Below are 26666 nucleotides of genomic sequence, written 5' to 3'. Positions count from 1 at the left end.
AGTCCTATAGTTTTTCTTCAAGGGGGTAGCCTAATGTACAGTACAATTCACAGCCACAGGAGTACTATAGCAACGAGTGTAAGTACATCTTTGTTGCCATGGCGAAACACTAATGAAATCTTTCCAGCAGTCATATTAAAGGCAACAGATGCATTAAGGCAGAAATAATCATTCATCTGCAGAGCAATTAGTGGGACTGTCAGAGCTAGTGCTGCCTGTTGAAAATACCCACCACAATGTCATTAATTAAAGCATTTAATGTTCCACACGATCGGTCATGTCATAAGAGTATAACCACACCAAATGCACTGAATGTCATTGATGTAAGTATACATTCAATTTACAGTGAAATGAATGACATGAAATAGCCTAAACACAGATATTCCATTCAATACCCACAAAGAGAAGAGGTGTGGATTTGCAAGGATAAGCATTTTGAGGTTGTGCTGATCTTTGACGCCCCCTGATCTCAGTAGCTGTGATTTGTAGAAGTAAGATGAATCATTTCACAGAAGAAGACAACAGGATAAGACATGTGGTGCTTACAAAGGGCCAGAGAAGAAGATGAACAGAGTATCCAGATGAAACAGGGAGATCAAACACTCTGGGGCCAGAGGACACTGAACACAAAGCCTGCTATTCAAAGCCCCTGTCTGTGCTGCCTCGCTATCTGCTGAGGGGCTCAGATGTTAGGAGGGGAAGACATAAATGCTGACACAGAAACCTCCCGCTCTGCGTCTGAGGAGGGTCTTAAGCTGTCAGAGGATGCTTAGGAGAGCGCTCGTCTGGATGAAGAAACATGATCACTTCAGCCTTCTGGAGGGAACCAGCCAATGATAGTGTGTGTGTGTAGAAGTTGTCTTGTCTGATGAGGTTTATCTCAGTATGAATGAGTAATGTGTCTACGCTGCATGTTTCTCTTCTTCACAGGAACAACTGTCACGGAGATGGCAGCGGTTTGATCTTTACGCGGATAGTGGAGAAGAAATGCTAGCTTCTGTTCAATACCCTCTGACATGTCTTTTGGGGGGGGGGGGGGGGAGTACAGTGAGGTGATCAAAGAACAAGTCAACTGTCAGGAGGGTTTTTGTTGACGATGTTCATTAATAGAGGCCACTCAAAACCTCTCTTTGATCACTTGCTGCTGACGAGGACAGCATCCATCAAATGGATTAAATGAAATGAGGGCCAGTGAAGAAATACAATTACTTAAGTTATGCAATTGAGTGCATGTTTTGTTATTGTGGCAATGACCTGTATAACCAGCTATAATAACGAGAACCTTTACTGACCATTGATAGTGACATAGCGACCTCATGTGGCAATTTATATTCAGTGCATCTCGAGATTTGCGTGTCAAAAATAACAATCTCGAGCAATTTTGGACGATCTCGACCACCGTACTCGATACCCCTTCCCCTCTGTCTCCCTATGATGTTTTTCTTTCTTTGTAACTTTTAGCTACTATAGCTAAGTTTGTACCTTCACACAGACAGTCATTCTATTTTTTTCGTTTTCCATCATGTTCACGACCACCGGTTCCCGAGGGCTCGGTAAGTACCAGACTAGTTGATTCGTGTACGAGTGATTTCTCTCGGTCCTGTCTCGCAGCTTTGCGCTGTCATTCATTCTAGATGAATCTCAGTATTTGGACGATTCGAGCCTATACCATGTTTCATTGAATAAACGACGCTTAATGCTGGCTCAGTACTGTAGACAGAACCCACATTTCCATACAGTATTTAACGTTACCAGGAACAAGTACTCTGTGCTGTAAATTCTGATAGAGTATCAAATTGATTGTGCCCTACAGGTAGGTGATTGATTGATTGGTTGCCTCCCCCCACAGATAAGGCCCCCCTGTCTAAAGGTCTCCTCCTGGTCCTCAGTGGTCTGACTGTCGTGCTAACCCTCCTGCCGCAGTACCATCACCTGTTCACCTACAGCCTGCAGGCCATCACGCAGCAGCACCAGGTAGTGGAAGAGAGAGTGTCGTAAACCTCTCCTATCTCCTGTGTGTCATATTGCCAAAGACAGTACAGTATGAAGATAGGCAGAAACTGCTTCTCCAATAGAAATCCCTGATCACGCTTGTAGCCGACCTTCGGCTAAACTCATACCCAGAAACACGTAGTCGCGCCGAACTGCGCATGTGCAGGCCGTCAACTCAAGGCACTCCTTCGATATAAAGTTGTTTTTGATAAAAATGATTACATGTCAATTTGTCACTTTCACGTGGTTGTAGTAATGACAGTTTCAGCTACTTAAGACATTGGCTCAAATCTCGGTTTTGCATTTAGATGTTGAGAAAATGAATAACTAAGGACACATTTTTCGATCTGGTCTGCCAAGTGTGTTTCTGTAGTGTTCCCAGAAGTGTTGTGATGTTGCACCTCTGGGTTTAGAAACTCTGTGATGTGTGTACTGTGTAATAACCCTCCTCCTCTATAAGGTGTGTTTCTGTAGTGTTCCCGTAGTGTTGTGATGTTGCACCTCTGGGTTTAGAAACTCTGTGATGTGTGTACTGTGTAATAACCCTCCTCCTCTATAAGGTGTGTTTCTGTAGTGTTCCCAGAAGTGTTGTGATGTTGCACCTCTGGGTTTAGAAACTCTGTGATGTGTGTACTGTGTAATAACCCTCCTCCTCTATAAGGTGTGGCGGTTAGTGTGTGGCAGACTGATCTGTCTGGACCTAAAGGACACCTTCTGCAACAGTCTGCTCATCTACAACTTCCGCATCTTGGAGAGACGCTTCGGCAGCACAAAGTTTGCTGTAAGTTCATTTCAGCCTAGTTTGTAAATCTATGTTAGACTCACTGGGCACATTCCAGCTGGTGGTTATTGCAGTCGTGCTGCACAGATGATCAGTTGTTTAATCAAATTATCATGACGATGTGGTGATGATGATATGATTTTATGTTATGTCATTGTTTCATACTATAACATCCAGGTTCTTCCTGTAGTCTTAACTGCAACATCCTGGCACGTCCTGTAGTCTTAACTGTAAGATCCCGGTTCTTCCTGTAGGCCTAACTGTAAGATCCCGGTTCTTCCTGTAGGCCTAGCTGTAAGATCCCGGTTCTTCTTGTAGGCCTAACTGTAAGATCCCGGTTCTTCCTGTAGGCCTAGCTGTAAGATCCCGGTTCTTCTTGTAGGCCTAACTGTAAGATCCCGGTTCTTCCTGTAGTCTTAACTGTAAGATCCCGGTTCTTCCTGTAGGCCTAACTGTAAGATCCCGGTTCTTCTTGTAGGCCTAACTGTAAGATCCCAGTTCTTCCTGTAGTCTTAACTGTAAGATCCCGGTTCTTCCTGTAGGCCTAACTGTAAGATCCCGGTTCTTCCTGTAGGCCTAACTGTAAGATCCCGGTTCTTCTTGTAGGCCTAACTGTAAGATCCCGGTTCTTCCTGTAGACCTAACTGTAAGATCCCGGTTCTTCCTGTAGGCCTAACTGTAAGATCCCGGTTCTTCCTGTAGGCCTAACTGTAAGATCCCGGTTCTTCTTGTAGGCCTAACTGTAAGATCCCGGTTCTTCCTGTAGGCCTAACTGTAAGATCCCGGTTCTTCCTGTAGGCCTAACTGTAAGATCCTGGCACTTCCTGTAGGCCTAACTGTAACATCCTGGCTCTTCCTGTAGGCCTAATTGTAACATCCCGGTTCTTCCTGTAGGCCTAATTGTAACATCCCGGTTCTTCTTGTAGGCCTAACTGCAACATCCTGGCACTTCCTGTAGGCCTAACTGCAACATCCTGGCACTTCCTGTAGGCCTAACTGCAACATCCTGGCACTTCCTGTAGGCCTAACTGCAACATCTTGGTTCTTCCTGTAGGCCTAACTGCAACATCTTGGTTCTTCCTGTAGTCCTAACTGTAACATCTTGGTTCTTCCTGTAGTCCTAACTGTAACATCTTGGTTCTTCCTGTAGTCCTAACTGTAACATCTTGGTTCTTCTTGTAGTCCTAACTGCAACATCTTGGTTCTTCCTGTAGGCCTAACTGCAACATCTTGGCTCTTCCTGTAGGCCTAACTGTAACATATTGGCTCTTCCTGTAAGCCTAACTGCAACATCTTGGTTCTTCCTGTAGTCCTAACTGTAACATCTTGGTTCTTTCTGTAGTCCTAACTGTAACATCCTGGCACTTCCTGTAGGCCTAACTGTAACATCTTGGTTCTTCCTGTAGTCCTTCCTGTTTGGGACGTGGGTGCTCACTGCACTGGTGGACTTCCTGCTGGCCGAAGCGTTTCACTACCTGTTTGACTACCAGGTGGCTGAGCTGCCTGCCGGACTGTGAGTACCTCTACCTTTACACCTGTCCTTCACAGCTGGACCTCTAACTTGGCTTCACACATGTCCTTGACACCTGAGCTCAATCCCTAAATCAATCCCTTGCTCCTATGGGCTCCTTTCCTTGAAGTGTGCACTTGTTCACTGAAGGTGTAACGTTGTATTAACACCACTAGAGAGCAGTGAGATCAATGAGGGGCTCAATGTGCTGCAGCTACTTCCAAACCAGCTGCAGGCCAACTAGGAAGTACTGGTACTCCTTGACCTTTTACCTAATAGAGAGAAGTGTTGTGTCGCTCTTTTAGGGAAGTGAGTTGTCTGTGTTAAGTTTACCAGGTATGAAACTAAAGACATTAAGTTTAGGCCAGACCTTGTGAAATAGAATGGTTTTAATTCCACTTCAAACAGCAGTTAAAAAGGAAGTATTGGAAGTGAAAGCATTTAATTAGGAAAAGCATAAATATCTGTACAAAGTTCAATGTGCCGGAAATGTTGAAGATGAATCAGTAAAGGTAGGATTGTATCTCTGCATACGGCATCCTGTTGTGTAGGTGGCCCTTTTAGTTATGGAACCTTGTAAAGGCAGGGCTGTTTTCTTGTGTTTATGGGACCTTCCATCTTTTTCACATTAGTTTTGAAATAGCAGAGTGAGCAAGGATGTCAAATTAAAACAAGCATTTGTTATTGCACAAGTTCAGGTAGTCTCTCTCTGTTTCAGTTCCTTTTTCTTCCGTTTGGTGTGAATATAACCCAGGACAAATAAATGTGTCTAGACTAGTGGTTCTGTGTCTCTATGGCCTAGTGGTGGTCATCTCCAGGACCAGGACAGACTAGTGGGTCTGTGTCTCTATGGCCTAGTGGTGGTCATCTCAAGGACCAGGACCAGGACAGGCTCTGGGGCTACTCAGCCGGATATGGCTCCTGTCTCAGGGGTAGTTAGTTAGATATGGCTCCTGTCTCAGGGGTAGTTGGTTGGATATGGCTCCTGTCTCTGGGGTAGTTGGTTGGATATGGCTCCTGTCTCAGGGGTAGTTGGTTGGATATGGCTCCTGTCTCTGGGGTAGTTAGTTGGATATGGCTCCTGTCTCAGGGGTAGTTGTTTGGATATGGCTCCTGTCTCTGGGGTAGTTGGTTGGATATGGCTCCTGTCTCTGGGGTAGTTAGTTGGATATGGCTCCTGTCTCTGGGGTAGTTAGTTGGATATGGCTCCTGTCTCTGGGGTAGTTGGTTGGATATGGCTCCTGTCTCAGGGGTAGTTGGTTGGATATGGCTCCTGTCTCAGGGGTAGTTGGTTGGATATGGCTCCTGTCTCAGGGGTAGTTGGTTGGATATGGCTCCTGTCTCTGGGGTAGTTGGCTGGATATGGCTCCTGTCTCAGGGGTAGTTAGTTGGATATGGCTCCTGTCTCAGGGGTAGTTAGTTGGATGTGGCTCCTGTCTCTGGGGTAGTTAGTTGGATATGGCTCCTGTCTCAGGGGTAGTTAGTTGGATATGGCTCCTGTCTCTGGGGTAGTTAGTTGGATGTGGCTCCTGTCTCTGGGGTAGTTAGTTGGATATGGCTCCTGTCTCAGGGGTAGTTAGTTGGATGTGGCTCCTGTCTCTGGGGTAGTTAGTTGGATGTGGCTCCTGTCTCTGGGGTAGTTGGTTGGATATGGCTCCTGTCTCAGTCTCCGGCTCTCCTGTCTCAGTCTCCGGCTCCTGTCTCAGTCTCCGGCTCCTGTCTCAGTCTCTGGCCCAGGAATGGTATTGGTAACATCATCTAAAGCAACAGGACAAGCTGCGCGGCTACCCAGCCTGCTCCTCCCGTCCCGGGTCCCTCCCCGTTTGAAGGGGGTGTCCTCCCCGGTTCGGACCGTGCTGGAGAAAGAGGCGCTGACCTGAACCCTCAACATCTTCATCACCCTCCTCTTGTAACCCTTACAGGCAAAGAAGTAGACAAAGGGGTCCAGGCAGCAGTTGAGGTTCATGAGACACACTGTGAAGTGTAGAGACATCTGAAGGGATGGGAGAGAGGGGTTAGTGGAGGAGTCGCTCACACGTGGATTGGAGATGGACATTGCACACACGCTTAAATACACAATCTCATGGTCAACACACACACACACACACAAAAATCCAATGATTTTAACAGATAGGCCTATGTTTGTGTGTCAGTGGAGGCTGGTAAAGGCGCTGTAGGAGGAAGGGCTCGTTGTAATGAATGGAATTCATGGAACACATCAAAAAGATGGAAACCACGTTTGACTCGTTCCATTTATTCCATTCCAGCCATTACAATAAACCCATCCTCCTATAGCTGCTCCCACCAGCCTCCACTGGTGTGGAGATAACTACCTGAAAGGCCTGTAGCTCGGTACAGCCTGGTGTGGAGATAACTACCTGAAAGGCCTGTAGCTCGGTATAGTCTGGTGTGGAGATAACTACCTGAAAGGCCTGTAGCTCGGTACAGTCTGGTGTGGAGATAACTACCTGAAAGGCCTGTAGCTCGGTACAGTCTGGTGTGGAGATAACTACCTGAAAGGCCTGTAGCTCGGTACAGTCTGGTGTGGAGATAACTACCTGAAAGGCCTGTAGCTCGGTACAGCCTGGTGTGGAGATAACTACCTGAAAGGCCTGTAGCTCGGTACAGTCTGGTGTGGAGATAACTACCTGAAAGGCCTGTAGCTCGGTACAGTCTGGTGTGGAGATAACTACCTGAAAGGCCTGTAGCTCGGTACAGTCTGGTGTGGAGATAACTACCTGAAAGGCCTGTAGCTCGGTACAGTCTGGTGTGTATCTCAGCTTTCGGATCATATACTGCAGGATGTTGATGTGATAGGGACTGAAACACACTACAAACACCAACACTACCCCTGCTATCACCCCCGTCGCCTTCTGGCTCCTCAATGACCTGTGACCTCGCCCACCGACCCCACTTCTCGTCACCAGCCGCAGCTTCCAAAGCAACACCAAGTAGCAACACAGGATGGTAGCAACGGGAACGCCGTATCCCATGACGACGGCTCCAATGAGGACGTAGGGGAGGCCCTCCACGGCCCCGTTCTCAAAGTTGGGGTACTCCATGCAGGTGGTGGTCCCGTCCGGCTCGGCCCGGGTCATGGTCACGGAGAGGAGGGGTAACGTCTGGACCAGGACTAGAACCCACACCCCTACGCAGACGTAGCGGACGGTCCGGGCCCGGCAGAACCTGGTGTAACGTAGAGGGAGAACCACGGCTACGAAGCGGTCTACGGCCAGGCAGGTCATGAAGTTGACTCCTGCGTAGGTGTTGACGTAGAACAGAAGGGCGGTGAGCCGACACAGGGTCTCCCCCAGGGGCCAGTGGAAACCTAGAGGCAGAGGCAGGGAGACTGAAAGATTACCAAGAGAGGTTAGTCCACTTCTGGAACATAACAAGAGGCCAGGGCTACAGGGATCTGTCTCTCTGGAAAAAGTGTCTGTATGGATATTATCAACCTACATTTAAAAACTTACAGTGCCTTCAGAAAGTATTCACACCGAGTGGTGGAAAAAGTACCCAATTGTCATACTTGTGTAAAAGTAAAGATACATTAATAGAAAATTACTCAAATTAAAGGCACCTAGTAAAATAGTACTTGAGTAAAAGTCTGACAGTATTTGGTTTTAAATGTACTTAAATATCAAAAGTATAAATGACTTCAAATTCCTTATATTAAGCAAACCAGATGACATCATTTTCTTGTTTTTATTTATTTACAGAAAGCCAGGGGCACACTCCAACACTCAGACACCATTTACAGATAACCAGGAGCACACTCCAACACTCAGACACCATTTACAGATAACCAGGAGCACACTCCAACACTCAGACACCATTTACAGATAACCAGGAGCACACTCCAACACTCAGACACCATTTACAGATAACCAGGAGCACACTCCAACACTCAGACACCATTTACAGATAACCAGGAGCACACTCCAACACTCAGACACCATTTACAGATAACCAGGAGCACACTCCAACACTCAGACACCATTTACAGATAACCAGGAGCACACTCCAACACTCAGACACCATTTACAGATAACCAGGAGCACACTCCAACACTCAGACACCATTTACAGATAACCAGGAGCACACTCCAACACTCAGACACCATTTACAGATAACCAGGAGCACACTCCAACACTCAGACACCATTTACAGATAACCAGGAGCACACTCCAACACTCAGACACCATTTACAGATAACCAGGAGCACACTCCAACACTCAGACACCATTTACAGATAACCAGGAGCACACTCCAACACTCAGACACCATTTACAAACAGAGCATTTGTGTTTAGTGAGTCCACCAGATCAGAGGCAGTAGGGAGGACAAGGGATGTTATCTTGATAAATGTGTGAATTGGACACTTGTCATATCCTGCTAAGAATTCAAAATGTAACTAGTACTGTCAGGTGTCAGGGAAAATGTATGGGATAAAAACAACATTATTTTCTTTAGGAATCTGGTGAAGTAAAAGTAGTAAAAAAAAAAAAATGAATAAGTAAAGTACAGATACAAAAAAAACAGACTTAAGTAGTACTTGAAAGTATTTTTACTTACAGCAAGTACTGTTCACACCCCTTTACTTTTCCCACATTTTATTGTGTTACAGCCTGAATGCAATATGGATTACATTTTGTGTCACTGTGGAATTTAGTTTAGACATTTTTGGAGAAATTCTTTTAAAGCTGAAATGTCTTGAGTCAATAAGTAATCAACCCCTTTGTTAAGGCAAGCTGAAATAAGTACTGGAGTAACAATGTGCTAAACAAATCACATAATAAGTTGCATGGACTCATTCCATGTTCAATAATAGTGGTTAAGATAATTTTTGAATGACTACCCCACGTCTGTACCCCACATACAATTATTTGTAAGGTCCCTCAATCGAGTAATACATTTCAAGCACAGATTCAACCACAAAGACCGGGGAAGTTTTTTCAATGAAATTGAATATTCCTTTGAGCATGGTGAAGTTATTAATTACACTTTGCATGATGAATCGATACACCCAGTCACTACAAAGATTCAGGCATCCTTCCTAACTCAGTTGCCGGAGAGGAAGGAAACCGCTCAGGGATTTCATCATGATGCCAATGGTGACTTTGAAATAGTTAGAGTATAATAGTTGTGATATGAGAACTAAGGATGGATTAACAACATTGTAGTTATTCCACAATACTAACGTAAATGACAGAGTGAAAAGGAAGCCTGTATTCCAAAACATGCATCCTGTTTGCAACAAGGCACTTAAGTAATACTGAAAAACAAAGTCCTGAATAGAAAGTGTTACGTTTAGGGCAAATCCAACACAACACATCACGGAGTACCACTCTTCATATTTTCAAGCATGGTGGTGGCTGCATCATGTTATGGGTATGTTTGTCATTGACAATGACAAGGGAATTTTTTAGGATAAAAAGAAACGGAATACAGCTATAAACACAGGCAAAATCCTAGAGGAAAACCTGGTTCAGTCTGCTTTCCAACAGACACTGGGAGACAAATTCACCTTTCAGCAGGACAATAACCTAAAACACCTAAACAAGTCCAAATATACACTGGAGTTGCTTACCAAGAAGACATTGACTGTTCCTGAGTGGATAGTTACCATTTTAACTTAAATCGGCTTGAAAATCTATGGCAAGACTTGAAAATGGCTGTCTATCAATGGTCAGTCAATTTGACAGTTTTTTTTAAAAAGAATTATAAAAATAATAATGTGCAAAGCTCTTAGAGATTTACCCAGAAAGACTCACAGCTGTAATCACTGCCAAAGGTGCTTCTACAAAGAATTGACTCAGGGATTTGAATACTTATGCAAATTAGATATTTCTAAGAGTTTTAATTTTCAATACATTTGCAAAAATGTCAAAACGTTTTCACTTTCATTATGGAGTATTGTGTGTATTTTAATTCAGGCTGTAAAAACAAAATGTGGAAGAAGTCAAGGGGCATGAACACTTTCTGAAGGCACTGTATAATTTCCACATACCTACTATCTGCTTTTAGTTGTTTGTTTTAAACTACTTCAAAACTATTTTTAAACGGATGTGGCCCACGAGCCACCATTTGAGTATCACTGACCTAGGGCGTTGTAGTGGGAGTATCACTGACCTAGGGCGTAAGTAGTGGAGTATCACTGACCTAGGGCGTAAGTAGTGGAGTATCACTGACCTAGGGCGTTGTAGTGGAGTATCACTGACCTAGGGCGTCGTAGTGGGAGTATCACTGACCTAGGGCGTCGTAGTGGAGTATCACTGACCTAGGGCGTCGTAGTGGAGTATCACTGACCTAGGGCGTCGTAGTGGAGTATCACTGACCTAGGGCGTCGTAGTGGAGTATCACTGACCTAGGGCGTAAGTAGTGGAGTATCACTGACCTAGGGCGTAAGTAGTGGAGTATCACTGACCTAGGGCGTCGTAGTGGGAGTATCACTGACCTAGGGCGTCGTAGTGGAGTATCACTGACCTAGGGCGTCGTAGTGGAGTATCACTGACCTAGGGCGTAAGTAGTGGAGTATCACTGACCTAGGGCGTCGTAGTAGTGGAGTATCACTGACCTAGGGCGTCGTAGTGGAGTATCACTGACCTAGGGCGTCGTAGTGGGAGTATCACTGACCTAGGGCGTCGTAGTGGGAGTATCACTGACCTAGGGCGTCGTAGTGGGAGTATCACTGACCTAGGGCGTCGTAGTGGGAGTATCACTGACCTAGGGCGTCGTAGTGGGAGTATCACTGACCTAGGGCGTAGTAGTGGGAGTATCACTGACCTAGGGCGTAAGTGGTGTGGTATCACTGACCTAGGGCGGAAGTAGTGTGGTATCACTGACCTAGGGCGTAGTAGGCTATCCTCAGAGGCAGGGCCAGGGTGAAGAGGACGTCGGAGGCGGCCAGGTTGGCAGAGTAGAGTGTGGTGGAGTTGATCTTGGCCAAGTTGGGTCTGATGACGTGCAGTGCCAGGGCGTTACCTAGGAGGCCGAGCATGAAGACCAGGCTGTAGTGGAGAGACATGATGACGCGGGCGACGGGGCGGTGGTCGTACAGGTTGGTGCAGACCAGGGAGGAGGAGGTGTTGGAGTGAAGGTTCAGCGTGGAGTTCACACCCTCCAACCACGACATGATGGTTAGTAACAGGAAGTATAATCTGAAGCACAGCAGATGAGGGTTTGGGTGAAGATGGGTATGCCTCATAAGATTGTGGACACTTGCAGTAGTTTAAAATCAACGGACAAAATAAGAGCAATGTTCCATTTGTCATGCATCATTTGCTCTATAACACTTATGAACGCATGAAATAATTGCAAACCAAAATATACCCACAATTTGTGGGGAAAATTCACTTTCCTGTGAAAAATATCTATGCTTAAACCTGTGTAAACAACATACTGTATTATACAGTGGTGGAAAAAGTACCCAATTGTCATACTTTAGTAAAAGTATAGATACCTTTTTTTAGTAGAAAGTTACTCAAGTAAAAGTGAAAGTCAGCCAGTAAAATACTTCTTGAGTAAGAGTCTAAAAGTATTTGGTTGTAAATATTCTTAAGTGTCAAAAGTGAAAGTATATATCTCTTGTTTAGTGAGTCCTCCAGGCCAGAGGCAGGAGGGACGACCACGTGTGCTCTTGAAAGTGCGTGAATTTCACCATTTTCCTGTCCTGCTAAGCATTCAAAATGCAATGAGTACTTTGGGTGTCGGAAAATGTTTGGAGTAAAAAGTCCAATATTTTCTCTAGGAATGGAGTTAAGTAAAATTGTCAAAAATATAAAAATTAAAGTACAGAATCTACAAAAAACTAAAGTAGTACATTAATGTATTTTTATTTTACATCACTGGTATTATACACACATACCTGTGTAAACCACATACTGTATTATACTGTACCATACCTGTGTAAACAACATACTGTATTATACTGTATCATACCTGTGTAAACCACATACTGTATTAGCCATACATACTGTATTATACTGTACCATACCTGTGTTAACCACATACTGTATGATACTGTATCATACCTGTGTAAACCACATACTGTATTAGCCATACATACTGTATGATACTGTACCATACCTGTGTAAACAACATACTGTATCATACCTATGTAAACAACATACTGTACCATACCTGTGTAAACCACATACTGTATTAGCCATACATACTGTATGATACTGTACCATACCTGTGTAAACCACATACTGTATTAGCCATACATACTGTATGATACTGTACCATACCTGTGTTAACCACATGCTGTATTAGCCATACATACTGTATGATACTGTACCATACCTATGTAAACAACATACTGTACCATACCTGTGTAAACCACATACTGTATTAGCCATACATACTGTATGATACTGTACCATACCTGTGTAAACCACATACTGTATGATACTGTACCATACCTGTGTAAACCACATACTGTATGATACTGTACCATACCTGGGTAACAACATGCTGTATTAGCCATACATACTGTATGATACTGTACCATACCTGTGTTAACCACATACTGTATGATACTGTACCATACCTGTGTAAACCACATACTGTATTAGCCATACATACTGTATTATACTGTACCATACCTGTGTTAACCACATACTGTATTAGCCTGTACCATACCTGTGTAAACCACATACTGTATTAGCCATACATACTGTATGATACTGTACCATACCTGTGTTAACCACATACTGTATTAGCCATACATACTGTATGATACTGTACCATACCTGTGTAAACCACATACTGTATTAGCCATACATACTGTATTATACTGTACCATACCTGTGTTAACCACATACTGTATTAGCCTGTACCATACCTGTGTAAACCACATACTGTATTAGCCATACATACTGTATGATACTGTACCATACCTGTGTTAACCACATACTGTATTAGCCATACATACTGTATGATACTGTACCATACCTGTGTAAACCACATACTGTATTAGCCATACATACTGTATGATACTGTACCATACCTGTGTTAACCACATACTGTATGATACTGTACCATACCTGTGTAAACCACATACTGTATTAGCCATACATACTGTATTATACTGTACCATACCTGTGTTAACCACATACTGTATTAGCCTGTACCATACCTGTGTAAACCACATACTGTATTAGCCATACATACTGTATGATACTGTACCATACCTGTGTAAACCACATACTGTATTAGCCATACATACTGTATTATACTGTACCATACCTGTGTTAACCACATACTGTATTAGCCATACATACTGTATGATACTGTACCATATCTGTGTAAACCACATACTGTATTATACTGTATCATACCTGTGTAAACCACATACTGTATTAGCCATACATACTGTATGATACTGTACCATACCTGTGTTAACCACATGCTGTATTAGCCTGTACCATACCTGTGTAAACCACATACTGTATTAGCCATACATACTGTATGATACTGTACCATACCTGTGTTAACCACATACTCTATTAGCCATACATACTGTATGATACTGTACCATATCTGTGTAAACCACATACTGTATTATACTGTATCATACCTGTGTAAACCACATACTGTATTAGCCATACATACTGTATGATACTGTACCATATCTGTGTAAACCACATACTGTATTAGCCATACATACTGTATGATACTGTACCATACCTGTGTTAACCACATGCTGTATTAGCCATACATACTGTATTAGCCTGTACCATATCTGTGTTAACCACATGCTGTATTAGCCATACATACTGTATGATACTGTACTCACCAGATGAAGTGCTCTTAATTCCCAGTCATCAGTGATGTTTCAGAAGAGACGTTGGTCTCCTGTGTGTGGAACAGACTCCAGAGCCATGTGTCAGGTCAGCCAGAGAATGAAACTCAACCAGTATAGATATATTTCTCTGTTGCATCAGCTACGGCCGACTATGCAGAAGTGTGCAGCTTCTGCCACAGCCTGTACCCAAACACACACTTCATTTCCTGCACTGCAAGCAACCCCTCCCTACATTTATTCTGTGTGTGTGTGTGTGTGTGTGTGTGTGTGTGTGTGTGCGTGCGTGCGTGCGTGTGCGCGTCTCTTTGAAATGTATAAAGATTAATTGATTTGATCAACAGGATGAATCATTTTCATCATGTGTATTCATGTTTAAGGTTATCAAGCACTCAAGATAATATCAAGGGCACAAATATGAGTGGAAACTTGTTCTTAAGGTGAACAGTGGAAATTAGAGTAAAGAGGAAGAAGGATATTGACCCAATCGTGACTAGGGCTGGGAATTACCGGGGGCCTCGTGGTGTGATGTTACCGGGGGCCTCGTGGTGTGGTGTTACCGGGGGCCTCGTGGTGTGGTGTTACCGGGGGCCTCGTGGTGTGATGTTACCGGGGGCCTCGAGGTGTGGCGTTACCGGGGGCCTCGTGGTGTGATGTTACCGGGGGCCTCGTGGTGTGGTGTTACCGGGGGCCTCGTGGTGTGATGTTACCGGGGGCCTCGTGGTGTGACGTTACCGGGGGCCTCGTGGTGTGATGTTACCGGGGGCCTCGTGGTGTGATGTTACCGGGGGCCTCGTGGTGTGACGTTACCGGGGGCCTCGTGGTGTGACGTTACCGGGGGCCTCGTGGTGTGACGTGACCGGGGGCCTCGTGGTGTGACGTGACCGGGGGCCTCGTGGTGTGATGTTATCATCATACTTAGGTGTCGATTTAAAATATGTATTGTGTTTCTTACAATTCTATATGTATTGCAATTCGTTACTGTGATTTTGAGAGAGAGAGAGAGAGAGAGAGACTCCCTATTTAAAAAGGAGAACAAGCTGTGAAGGAAACATACTGTTGTTTTGGTGCAGCTACAGCCAACTAGCAGAAAAATAACACTTTGAAATGGAACTGTATGGATTTGTTTCCTCCCATCACTACTAATGACCCTCTCATGACCTCTCTGGGCTGCTGTCATGTTCCTCATTCTGACCCTTCATGTGGAGTTCATTAAAAATGAATCTAATCTCTACTTTTAATAGGAACTGTATTCATACCCTCAGGCTCTCACTATTACTAGTAGTAGTGGTGTGTGTGTGTGTGTACTGAAATGTGTTTCCGTGTCTGCATCAAACATGGACATATCAGATATGATTCACCGTATCAGATATTGCTCATCCTGTGATGCTCGTGTCCTGGTGTGGGTGGGTGACTGTGCGTGTCCTGGTGTGGGTGGGTGACTGTGCGTGTCCTGGTGTGTGTGTGGGTGACTGTGCGTGTCCTGGTGTGGGTGGGTGACTGTGCGTGTCCTGGTGTGGGTGGGTGACTGTGGGTGTCCTGGTTTGGGTGACTGTGGGTGTCCTGGTGTGTGTGGGTGACTGTGCGTGTCCTGGTGTGTGTGGGTGACTGTGGGTGTCCTGGTGTGGGTGACTGTGTGTGTCCTGGTGTGGGTGACTGTGTGTGTGTGTGGGTGACTGTGGGTGTCCTGGTTTGGGTGGGTGACTGTGGGTGTCCTGGTTTGGGTGACTGTGGGTGTCCTGGTGTGGGTGACTGTGCGTGTCCTGGTGTGGGTGGGTGACTGTGGGTGTCCTGGTGTGGGTGACTGTGTGTGTCCTGGTGTGTGTGGGTGACTGTGCGTGTCCTGGTGTGTGTGTGGGTGTCCTGGTGTGGGTGACTGTGCGTGTCCTGGTGTGGGTGGGTGACTGTGCGTGTCCTGGTGTGGGTGGGTGACTGTGCGTGTCCTGGTGTGGGTGGGTGACTGTGCGTGTCCTGGTGTGTGTGGGTGACTGTGGGTGTCCTGGTGTGTGTGGGTGACTGCGTGTCCTGGTGTGGGTGGGTGACTGTGCGTGTCCTGGTGTGGGTGGGTGACTGTGCGTGTCCTGGTGTGTGTGGGTGACTGTGGGTGTCCTGGTGTGTGTGGGTGACTGCGTGTCCTGGTGTGGGTGGGTGACTGTGCGTGTCCTGGTGTGGGTGACTGTAATGGCAGGGCTCTGAGGTTAGCTGCTGGTCTATCATGATTCACTCTTACTTCCTCTATTAGAAATAGAATTAGATCTGCTTAGCGTTTTGGTGTATGTGAACAGAACATTGTTTTAACCCGTGTGGCTCAGTTGGTAGAGCATGGTGTTTGCAACGCCAGGGTTGTGGGTCCGATTCCCACGGGGGACCAGTACGGAGAAAAATTAAAAAAATAATGTATGAAATGTATGCATTCACTACTGTAAGTCGCTCTGGATAAGAGCGTCTGCTAAATGACTAAAATGTCAATGTAACCATCTCCCCCTCCCCTCTCTCTCCTCTCCCCCCCTCTCATCTCTCCTCCCCTCCTCTCCCCCCCTCCCCCCCTCTCTTCCTCCCCCCCCCCCTCCTCCCCCCCCCCCCTCTCCTCCCCCCTCTCCTCCCCCCTCCCCCTCCCCCCCCCTCTCCTCCTCTCCCCTCCCCCTCCTCTCCCCCTCTCTCCCCTCTCTCCCCCTCCCCTCCTCTCCCCCCCCCCCCTCTTCCCCCCCCCCCTCCCCCCTCTCCTCCCCTCCTCTCCCCCTCCCCTCTCTCCTCCAGACTAGGCCCAGTGTTCAGCCTGTTTGTACCTTTCTACTCCTCCATCCCCAAGGTTCCAGTCACTCAACTCCTTGGTCAGATCTCCATAACTAACAAGTCCCTGGTTTACATTGTAGGCCTGCAGGTATGTAGAGTTACATAGTGTTCAGCATGGTGGGGTCAGGGGTTAATATGTAGTTACATAGTGTTCAGCATGGTGGGGTCAGGGGTTAATATGTAGAGTTACATAGTGTTCAGCATGGTGGGGGTCAGTGGTTAATATGTAGTTACATAGTGTTCAGCATGGTGGGGTCAGGGGTTAATATGTAGTTACATAGTGTTCAGCGTGGTGGGGTCAGGGGTTAATATGTAGAGTTACATAGTGTTCAGCATGGTGGGGGTCAGGGGTTAATATGTAGAGTTACATAGTGTTCAGCATGGTGGGGTCAGGGGTTAATATGTAGAGTTACATAGTGTTCAGCATGGTGGGGTCAGGGGTTAATATGTAGTTACATAGTGTTCAGCGTGGTGGGGTCAGGGGTTAATATGTAGAGTTACATAGTGTTCAGCATGGTGGGGTCAGGGGTTAATATGTAGTTACATAGTGTTCAGCATGGTGGGGTCAGGGGTTAATATGTAGAGTTACATAGTGTTCAGCATGGTGGGGTTAATATGTAGAGTTACATAGTGTTCAGCATGGTGGGGTCAGGGGTTAATATGTAGTTACATAGTGTTCAGCATGGTGGGGTCAGGGGTTAATATGTAGAGTTACATAGTGTTCAGCATGGTGGGGTTAGGGGTTAATATGTAGAGTTACATAGTGTTCAGCATGGTGGGGGTCAGTGGTTAATATGTAGTTACATAGTGTTCAGCATGGTGGGGGTCAGTGGTTAATATGTAGTTACATAGTGTTCAGCATGGTGGGGGTCAGTGGTTAATATGTAGTTACATAGTGTTCAGCATGGTGGGGGTCAGTGGTTAATATGTAGTTACATAGTGTTCAGCATGGTGGGGGTCAGTGGTTAATATGTAGTTACATAGTATTCAGCATGGTGGGGGTCAGGGGTTAATATGTAGAGTTACATAGTGTTCAGCATGGTGGGGTCAGTGGTTAATATGTAGAGTTACATAGTGTTCAGCATGGTGGGGGTCAGGGGTTAATATGTAGTTACATAGTGTTCAGCATGGTGGGGGTCAGTGGTTAATATGTAGTTACATAGTGTTCAGCATGGTGGGGGTCAGTGGTTAATATGTAGTTACATAGTGTTCAGCATGGTGGGGTCAGGGGTTAATATGTAGAGTTACATAGTGTTCAGCATGGTGGGGGTCAGTGGTTAATATGTAGAGTTACATAGTGTTCAGCATGGTGGGGGTCAGTGGTTAATATGTAGTTACATAGTGTTCAGCATGGTGGGGGTCAGGGGTTAATATGTAGAGTTACATAGTGTTCAGCATGGTGGGGTCAGGGGTTAATATGTAGAGTTACATAGTGTTCAGCATGGTGGGGGTCAGGGGTTAATATGTAGAGTTACATAGTGTTCAGCATGGTGGGGGTCAGTGGTTAATATGTAGTTACATAGTGTTCAGCATGGTGGGGTCAGGGGTTAATATGTAGAGTTACATAGTGTTCAGCATGGTGGGGGTCAGGGGTTAATATGTAGAGTTACATAGTGTTCAGCATGGTGGGGGTCAGGGGTTAATATGTAGAGTTACATAGTGTTCAGCATGGTGGGGGTCAGTGGTTAATATGTAGTTACATAGTGTTCAGCATGGTGGGGGTCAGTGGTTAATATGTAGAGTTACATAGTGTTCAGCATGGTGGGGTCAGGGGTTAATATGTAGTTACATAGTGTTCAGCATGGTGGGGGTCAGGGGTTAATATGTAGAGTTACATAGTGTTCAGCATGGTGGGGGTCAGGGGTTAATATGTAGTTACATAGTGTTCAGCATGGTGGGGTCAGGGGTTAATATGTAGTTACATAGTGTTCAGCATGGTGGGGGTCAGGGGTTAATATGTAGTTACATAGTGTTCAGCATGGTGGGGGTCAGTGGTTAATATGTAGAGTTACATAGTGTTCAGCATGGTGGGGTCAGGGGTTAATATGTAGTTACATAGTGTTCAGCATGGTGGGGTCAGGGGTTAATATGTAGTTACATAGTGTTCAGCGTGGTGGGGGTCAGTGGTTAATATGTAGTTACATAGTGTTCAGCATGGTGGGGGTCAGGGGTTAATATGTAGAGTTACATAGTGTTCAGCATGGTGGGGTCAGTGGTTAATATGTAGTTACATAGTGTTCAGCATGGTGGGGGTCAGGGGTTAATATGTAGTTACATAGTGTTCAGCATGGTGGGGGTCAGGGGTTAATATGTAGTTACATAGTGTTCAGCATGGTGGGGTCAGGGGTTAATATGTAGAGTTACATAGTGTTCAGCATGGTGGGGGTCAGTGGTTAATATGTAGTTACATAGTGTTCAGCGTGGTGGGGGTCAGTGGTTAATATGTAGAGTTACATAGTGTTCAGCATGGTGGGGGTCAGTGGTTTATATGTAGAGTTACATAGTGTTCAGCGTGGTGGGGGTCAGTGGTTAATATGTAGTTACATAGTGTTCAGCATGGTGGGGTCAGTGGTTAATATGTAGAGTTACATAGTGTTCAGCATGGTGGGGGTCAGTGGTTAATATGTAGAGTTACATAGTGTTCAGCATGGTGGGGGTCAGTGGTTAATATGTAGAGTTACATAGTGTTCAGCATGATGGGGTCAGTGGTTAATATGTAGAGTTACATAGTGTTCAGCATGGTGGGGGTCAGTGGTTAATATGGTTAATTCAGCATGGTGGGGGTCAGGGGTTAATATGTCTCTGTGTTGTTTCAGCTCCTGACCTCCAGTCCGTTCATGTGGCTCGTTGCTCTCAGTGGACTGGTGAGTTCACACCACACTGACCCTGTTGCATAGCAACCAGTATTACCCAACCGCAGTGGCTTCTTCAGAAGTTCTAAATCCACACGCAACCCCACAGTCTGAACCACAGCGTGTTTCCCTCAGCTCTCTGGGAAGCTGTACCACGGAAATGCTCTGAGGGTGCAGCGGCTTCTCTTCGTACCCCGGTGGCTGTCCCGTGTAGGGGCCTTGGTCCTGGAGCCCCTGTTCTCCGGGCCTCTGCCCCCCAGTGAAACCCCCCTGGGGATGGGGGCTACGCTGGACATCCAGAGACAGCAGAGGATGGATCTCCATGATCAACAGATGCTGCTGGCCCAGTTCCAGCAGGCCACGAGGAATCACAGACCACCACAGCCACAGGTATGGACAGACATACACACACCACACACACACACAGTACTACACACACACACACACACAGTACTACACACCACACACACAGTACTACACACACACACAGTACTACACACACCACACACACAGTACTACACACACACAGTACTACACACACACCACACACACAGTACTACACACCACACACACAGTACTACACACACACAGTACTACACACACACACACACACACACAGTACTACACACACCACACACACACAGTACTCCACACACACACACACAGTACTCCACACACACACACACACACACACACACACACACAGTACTACACACACACACACACACAGTACTACACACACACACACAGTACTACACACACCACACACACACACACACACACACACAGTACCACACACAGTACTACACACACACAGACAGAGTAATGGACATTCCATTTGACATGACCCTCCTTCTGATCAGTTTTGGCCAATCTGAAGCATGCATGTCTTTGCAGAATATTTAATGCAATCTTCTCATTGGTAGAATGAATGTCCTTCACATGCGTAGGCTACTTGAGTTTATAGTCCTGCTGCCTTTCTAACACACAGCTCCCGGTGGTCACTGTCTTTTGAACTGATGTGCAGGCAGGGCTCTTCTAAAGTGTACATGACCGTTATTCTGTATAGAAACAATCATGTTTATATTGGCCATTTTTGCTTTGATCACATCCGAAGCCATATTTTGCCATTTGCCTTTTTTAAATAATTGGTAATACTATGTAATGCTTTTTATTTAATATCAGGAGTACAGCAATAATTCTGGCATTGTTGGAGAGCTCAGATTCTCCCCATTTCAATTGATTCAATGCTATTTAGCCCCTACGGCTGTTATGAGGGAGAGAACCAGAGCTGTAAATTGTTTAAAGGTGACTGGCAAAGGTTTCCACAAAAAACTGTAACACTTAATAATAATGTTATTTTAGGCTTCATTAAATAAGCCTGAACCCCCCAAAACAATCAGACTACATTTAGCTGTCATTTCTAAATGTTGGTGAAGATGTATTTTTCTGGCCATAGAATGCAAGAATGATATTATTTGAGGGCCTAATGAAAAGGCCAGTGGCATACTGCAAGGAACACAAGCTACAGACATGGCTTGTGTGAGTCATTGTCTCTGTTTCAGAAATGAAGCTGACATGATGCGATTAGACACTTGTATATCTGGAAAAATAAACATGGAAGTCAATAATGATGACTCATATGCAGATAATGAGATAGTTAGCTAGCTATAGCCACGTAGTGCATTTCTGATCATTGTGATGAGTCTTTAAATCAAATCACATTTTATTGGTCACACACATATATAGCAGATGATATTGTGGGTGTAGTGAAATGCTTGTGTTCCTAGTTCCAACAGTGCAGTAATATCTAACAATTCACAACAATACACACACATCTAAAAGTGAAAGAATGGAATGAAGAAATATATAGATATTAGAGCAATGTCGGAGTGGCGTTGACTAAAGTAGAATACAGTAGGTACAGTGGGCTCCAATTACTGGTTACCCCTGACTGGCAATGCACAAACAATACTTATATATAAACTATATCATTATAGAGAGAAACTCAATACCAACATGTGAGAAATACTGGACTTTATTCATGTTTCAATGGAACCAACCAAAATCATACAATTATTTAATACAAAATACATTTCACCAAAATCAAGGTTTCATAATTATTGGCACTCCTCATTTAGTACTTAGTGCAACCACCTCTGGCAAGGATAACAGCATGGAGTCTCTTCCTGTAATGTTTCACAAGGTTAAGGAACACATTTGGAGGGATTTTGGACCATTCCTCTATGCAGATCCTTTCAAGATCCTTCACATTCTTGAGTTTGTGCTTTGCCCTCTTCCACTCAGCCCACAGGTTTTTGATTGGATTGAGGTCCGGCGACTGAGACGGCCATGGCAGAACATTGATTTTGTTGTCACAGAACCATTTCTGAGTGGATCTTGAGGTATGTTTTTGGGTCTTTGTCTTGTTGGAAAGTCCACCTATGACCAAGTCCCAGCCTTCTGGCAGAGGCAACCAGATTGTCAGATACTTGGTGGAATTCATTATGCCATCAATCTTAACCAGTTTCCCTGGACCTCTGGAATTAAAACAGGCCCAAAACATCACTGACCCACCACCATATTTCACCGTGCCTCTCCTTGTATGCATCTCTGTTTCGACGCCAATGCTGTATCTGACCAAAACGTTCAATTTTGGCCTCATCTGACCAGAGTACCCTCTTCCAGTCATAATTTGAGTTACGTTTGGCAAACTCCAAGCGTCTGTGTCTTGGGGTCAGAAAGGGCTTTCTTCTGGCAACCCTTCCAAAGAGCCTGTGGTTGTGGAGGTGGCGTCTGATGGTGCTTTCTGAAACCTGGTGACCCCAAGACACCACCAAGGCCTGCATTTCTTTGACAGTGATTCTTGGGGATTTTGTTGCTTCTCTCACCATCCTGGGGGGTAAAATGCATTTGTGTCCTCTCCCCGTGAGGTTTAACTGTTCCATATCTTTGGATGTTTTAATAATTGCCCTGACAGAGCTCAGTGATATATGAAGGTCTACGACCATCTGTCTCTTTTCAACTGCCAGTTATTTAGTTTCCTTCATGGTGCTGGATGACAGCGGGATATTTCATGCGTGTTACCTCATTTTTATATCCTAGTGAAACAGGAAGTGGTGTAATGGCTCAATATAGTTCTTTAAGACTTAGGTACACTTAAATAAGTGGAATTTAATTCCTGGTTGAATTTTGGTAGATGTTACAATCTTTACGGGTGCCATTAATTGTGGAACCTTGATTTGGAGGGCATTGATTTTTATTAAAATCAAATGATTTTGGTGGGTTCCATTGAAACATTAATAAAGTCCAGTATTTCTCACATGACTGGTATGAGTTTCTTTATAATTTTATTGGTTATATTTTTGTAAGTATTGGTTGTGCATTGCCAGTCAGGAGTACCAGTAATTTTGGAGCCCACTGTACATATGAGATGAGGTAAAGCAGTATGTAAACATTATTAAAGTGGTCAGTGATTCCATGTCTATGTACATAGGGCAGCAGCCTCTAAGGAGCAGGGTTCAGTCACCGGGTGGAAGCCAGCTAGTGATGCTGTTTAACAGTCTGATGGCCTTGAGATAGATGTGTTTCTCTCGGTCCCAGCTTTGATGCACCTGTACTGACCTCTCCTTCTGGATGATAGTGGGGTGAACAGGCAGTGGCTCGGGTGGTTGATGTCCCTTATGATCTGTAACATCAGGTGCTGTAGGTAGAGGCAGGTAGTTTGACACTGGTGATGCGTTGGGCAGACCGCATCACACTCTGGAGAGCCCTGGGGTTGCGGGCGGTGCAGTTGCCGTACTAGGCGGTGATACAGCCCGACAGGATGCTCTCAATTGTGAATCTGTAAAAGTTTGTGAGGGTTTTAGGGGCCAAGCCAAATTTCTTCAGCATTCCAAAAGAGCATGTTGACAGGTAGCCATGCCTCTTTTACTGTTAGATCAAGGTACAAAATCTACCCTGACCAAAATATTATTGCAGATCACTTTGATGTATTTAGCTTTTCTATAAAAAAAGGTTTGGAAAAACAGGGAGACCTTTTGCCTGTCACCTTTAACCTGTAACCAAGGCTTTGTATTTGTAGCCTATGGTTAATGATGGCTTTGGTTACTGCCACAATAGCCATGTTGCCAGCTAAGTTATTTGTTGGTGCATGCACTCTTCAAGGTGTCGAGAGCGTTCCACAGGGACGCTGGACCATATTGACTCCAATGCTTTCCACAGTTGTCAAGTTGGCTGGATGTCTTTTGGGTGGTTTCTTGATACACACAGGAAACTGTTGAGTGTGAAAAACCCAGTAGCGTTGCAGTTCTTGGCACAAACCGGTGTGCCTGGCAACTACTACCATACCCATTCAAAGGAACTTAAATATTTTGTCTTGCCCATTCACCCTCTGAATGGCACACACACAATCCATGTCTCAATTGTTTCAAGGCTTTAAAATCCTTCTTTAACCTGTCTCCTCCCCTTCATCTACACTGATTGAAGTGGATTTAACAAGTGACATCAATAAGGGATCATGGCTTTCAGCTGGATTCATCTGGTCAGTCTGTCATGGAAAGAGCAGGTGTTCTTAATGTTTTGTATACTCAGTGTATACTAGTAAGCCTATTTGGACAAGACTGAATATGCACATGATGGAAGTTAGAGGTAGCCTAAATATGAATGATTTCATGGAAAATGCATTGATTAAAATTACTGAATAAAACTAGAAAAAATTGTCCAGAGTTTTAGTCGACTGACAATAACTGAAACTAAGAAGGACAAAATCACTAAAATGTGACTGACTAAAAGCTATTTTAGTCAAAATACTAAATTTAAAATGGCTGCCAAAATGAACACAGTCTCCAACTTCAGTGCGTTCAAGACAACTGGGAACTCTGGGCGGAAAAAACTAATGCTGACTGGGAAAAATCACTTCAAACGGTCATCTCAGAATTACAAGTTGGAAACTCGGGCATTATCCTAGAGCTCCAACTTCTCTGACTTGAAGATCACTGACGTCGGGATTTTTTCAAGTCTGTGATCTTTTTTTCTTTTCCCAGAGTTCCCAGTTGTCTTGAACGCACCATGATTGTCCCTCTCTGTCCTTCCCAGAATGGCCTAATGAACTGGAACAGATTTTTCCCATCGCTGAGACACAGAGGACAGAACCTTCCCCCAGAGCCACAACCACACCCCTCTCCACCGCCGCAGCCACACCCCTCTTCACCGCCGCAGCCACACCCCTCTTCACCGCCGCAGCCACACCCCTCTTCACCGCCGCAGCCGCACCCCTCTTCACCGCCGCAGCCGCACCCCTCTTCACCGCCGCAGCCGCACCCCTCTTCACCGCTGCAGCCACACCCCTCTCCACCGCTGCAGCCACACCCCTCTTCACCGCTGCAGCTCCACCCCACAGCTCCACCGCTGCTGGAGCCCACAGCTCCTCCCTTGATCAACACTCCTGTAGCTGAAGAACAGGTGAGCACTGTGCGTGAGTGCGGACACGGAATTGCCTTTCTTTACCAGTTTCGTGTTAGCATTTCTGATGTTTGTGTGTTTATTTCTGTTTCCCTAGGTTGCCAGATTGATGGAGATGGGCTTCTCCAGAATAGATGCTCAGGATGCCCTCAGAGCATCCAACAACGACATCAACGTGGCAACCAACTTTCTGCTGCAGCATTTAGGGTAGGGAGGAGTTTGAAAGATGTAGAACCTGAGAGAGAAAAACAACAGAGGGAACAGAATGAAGTCTGGGTCTGATCCAGTGAGCAGGGTGGGGTTGGGGTTGAGGCCATGGGCCTGGGGTTTGAGGCCAGGGTGACTGGACTGCTCTGGAACTCCAGAGGACTACACAGAGAATAACTCAACACAGACTACACAATTACTAGGAGGAAAGGAGAGAGGAGGACAGTAATGCTGCTGCTGTCCACCGTGCTTCCTGAAGGGTGAAGAGGGCTGTCCACTGTGCTTCCTGAAGGGTGAAGAGGGCTGCTTCCTGGTAGTGGGTGCTCAGCCCTGTTCTAGATAGTTTGGATACTCTGTCCTGTCACCTTGCTGCCGAGGGACAGAAGATGGAGGATCAGAAGGCCGCTATTCTCAGGGCTTGTTGCATCTAGTGTCTTCTCTATACTCTAGCATTACCATGGTTCATTACGGCTTCCTCCACCTCACACACACCTTCGTCCAGAAAACATACACACTCGCCAGTCCCTCAAGGTTTTCTTTTGTGTCATTTGTCCATGGACAATGATTACAGGAGTTTGTTTGATGACTTCTGCAAACACTCAGAATGAATCTAACATCTTAAAGGGGTTTGAAATGAGGAGAATATACTAAATTATGGAAGCTGTCAATCTTGTATACTCAATGAAAACCGTCTGCATATGTAATACTTAGTGTATGGCTTGTATAGCTGCTCAGTGGCTACATTCTGGTTAACTACACTATGGAATAAAATCATGGTGTCAAGGTATTATGAAAATTACTGTAACTAGTTTTTCACAATCATTGAGGATTTAACACTTATTTATATAATTATTTACTTTGTTTTGTTTTATGTGACTGACTGTATAAACTGAGGGGTGCTTGTTGTTTGGTTAACCTATGCCTGTGTGTGGTGTTATTATGCTACAGATTACAAATGATTAACAATTTAACAAACTGCTTCCAACCACTGAAATATATGCAATGTGCTGTGCTGTGGTAACAGTGCTGTCCATACAGCGTTACAACAGTATAATGGCCTAATGAATAAACCTACCTCTCACCTTCAGATGCTTTTCTGATTTTCTGCTTTACTTCACAGCATTACTCCTATAACATGTTATTGTGCTTTGGGAGGACTGCACTGACAAACATGGAGAATACTAGTTCTTGTTTTGAGAGAAAGATTAGTTTTACACTGCCATCTCCAGGTTGTTGTTGGAATAGGCACTTCCTGCCAGA

General features: G+C 45.1%; 2 protein-coding genes across 9 annotated transcripts; one reads left to right on the top strand and one right to left on the bottom strand.

Moving 5' to 3' along the window:
* Positions 1-1372: 1372 nt before the first annotated feature.
* On the top strand, positions 1373-26493 carry LOC115184265 (ubiquitin-associated domain-containing protein 2-like). The gene is made up of 9 exons (XM_029745310.1): positions 1373-1553; positions 1850-1974; positions 2654-2773; positions 4180-4286; positions 16849-16972; positions 19701-19748; positions 19872-20126; positions 24834-25199; positions 25297-26493. Exons 1-9 carry the CDS (start codon positions 1523-1525, stop codon positions 25408-25410), a joined length of 1290 nt encoding a protein of 429 aa, XP_029601170.1. The 5' UTR covers positions 1373-1522; the 3' UTR covers positions 25411-26493.
* On the bottom strand, positions 4655-14348 carry LOC115184264 (G-protein coupled receptor 183). Of its 8 annotated transcripts, none has more exons than XM_029745304.1 (5): positions 14086-14348; positions 11130-11443; positions 7018-7611; positions 6617-6972; positions 4655-6276 (listed from the first exon to the last, which is right to left on the bottom strand). In XM_029745304.1, the coding sequence occupies exons 2-5, from the start codon at positions 11416-11418 to the stop codon at positions 5986-5988; spliced, it is 1530 nt and encodes a 509-aa protein (XP_029601164.1). In that variant the 5' UTR covers positions 11419-11443; positions 14086-14348; the 3' UTR covers positions 4655-5985. The 8 variants fall into 8 exon arrangements, with proteins under 8 accessions (XP_029601164.1, XP_029601162.1, XP_029601169.1 ...); XM_029745302.1 differs by having other exon boundaries at positions 4655-5844; positions 5941-6276; positions 6617-7611; positions 14086-14345; XM_029745309.1 differs by lacking the exon at positions 6617-6972 and having other exon boundaries at positions 7022-7611.
* Positions 26494-26666: the final 173 nt, after the last annotated feature.

The sequence above is a fragment of the Salmo trutta genome, unplaced genomic scaffold, assembly GCF_901001165.1.
Source record: "Salmo trutta unplaced genomic scaffold, fSalTru1.1, whole genome shotgun sequence".
NCBI classification, from domain to species: Eukaryota; Metazoa; Chordata; class Actinopteri; order Salmoniformes; family Salmonidae; genus Salmo; species Salmo trutta.
Note: the sequence above shows the minus strand (reverse complement) of the source record. Positions and strands in the feature narration are given on the sequence as shown.

Coding starts and splice junctions, on each gene's coding strand:
- LOC115184265 (XM_029745310.1), top strand. CDS start 1,523: ATGTTCACGACCACCGGTTCCCGAGGGCTCG. Junction 4,287..16,848: donor GCTGAGCTGCCTGCCGGACT/GTGAGTACCTCT, acceptor TCTCTCCTCCAG/ACTAGGCCCAGTGTTCAGCC. Junction 25,200..25,296: donor CTCCTGTAGCTGAAGAACAG/GTGAGCACTGTG, acceptor CTGTTTCCCTAG/GTTGCCAGATTGATGGAGAT.
- LOC115184264 (XM_029745300.1), bottom strand. CDS start 11,418: ATGTCGTGGTTGGAGGGTGTGAACTCCACGCTGAACCTTCACTCCAAC. Junction 7,612..11,129: donor GATAGCCTACTACGCCCTAG/GTCAGTGATACC, acceptor CTCTGCCTCTAG/GTTTCCACTGGCCCCTGGGG. Junction 6,277..6,616: donor CCGAGCTACAGGCCTTTCAG/GTAGTTATCTCC, acceptor CCATCCCTTCAG/ATGTCTCTACACTTCACAGT.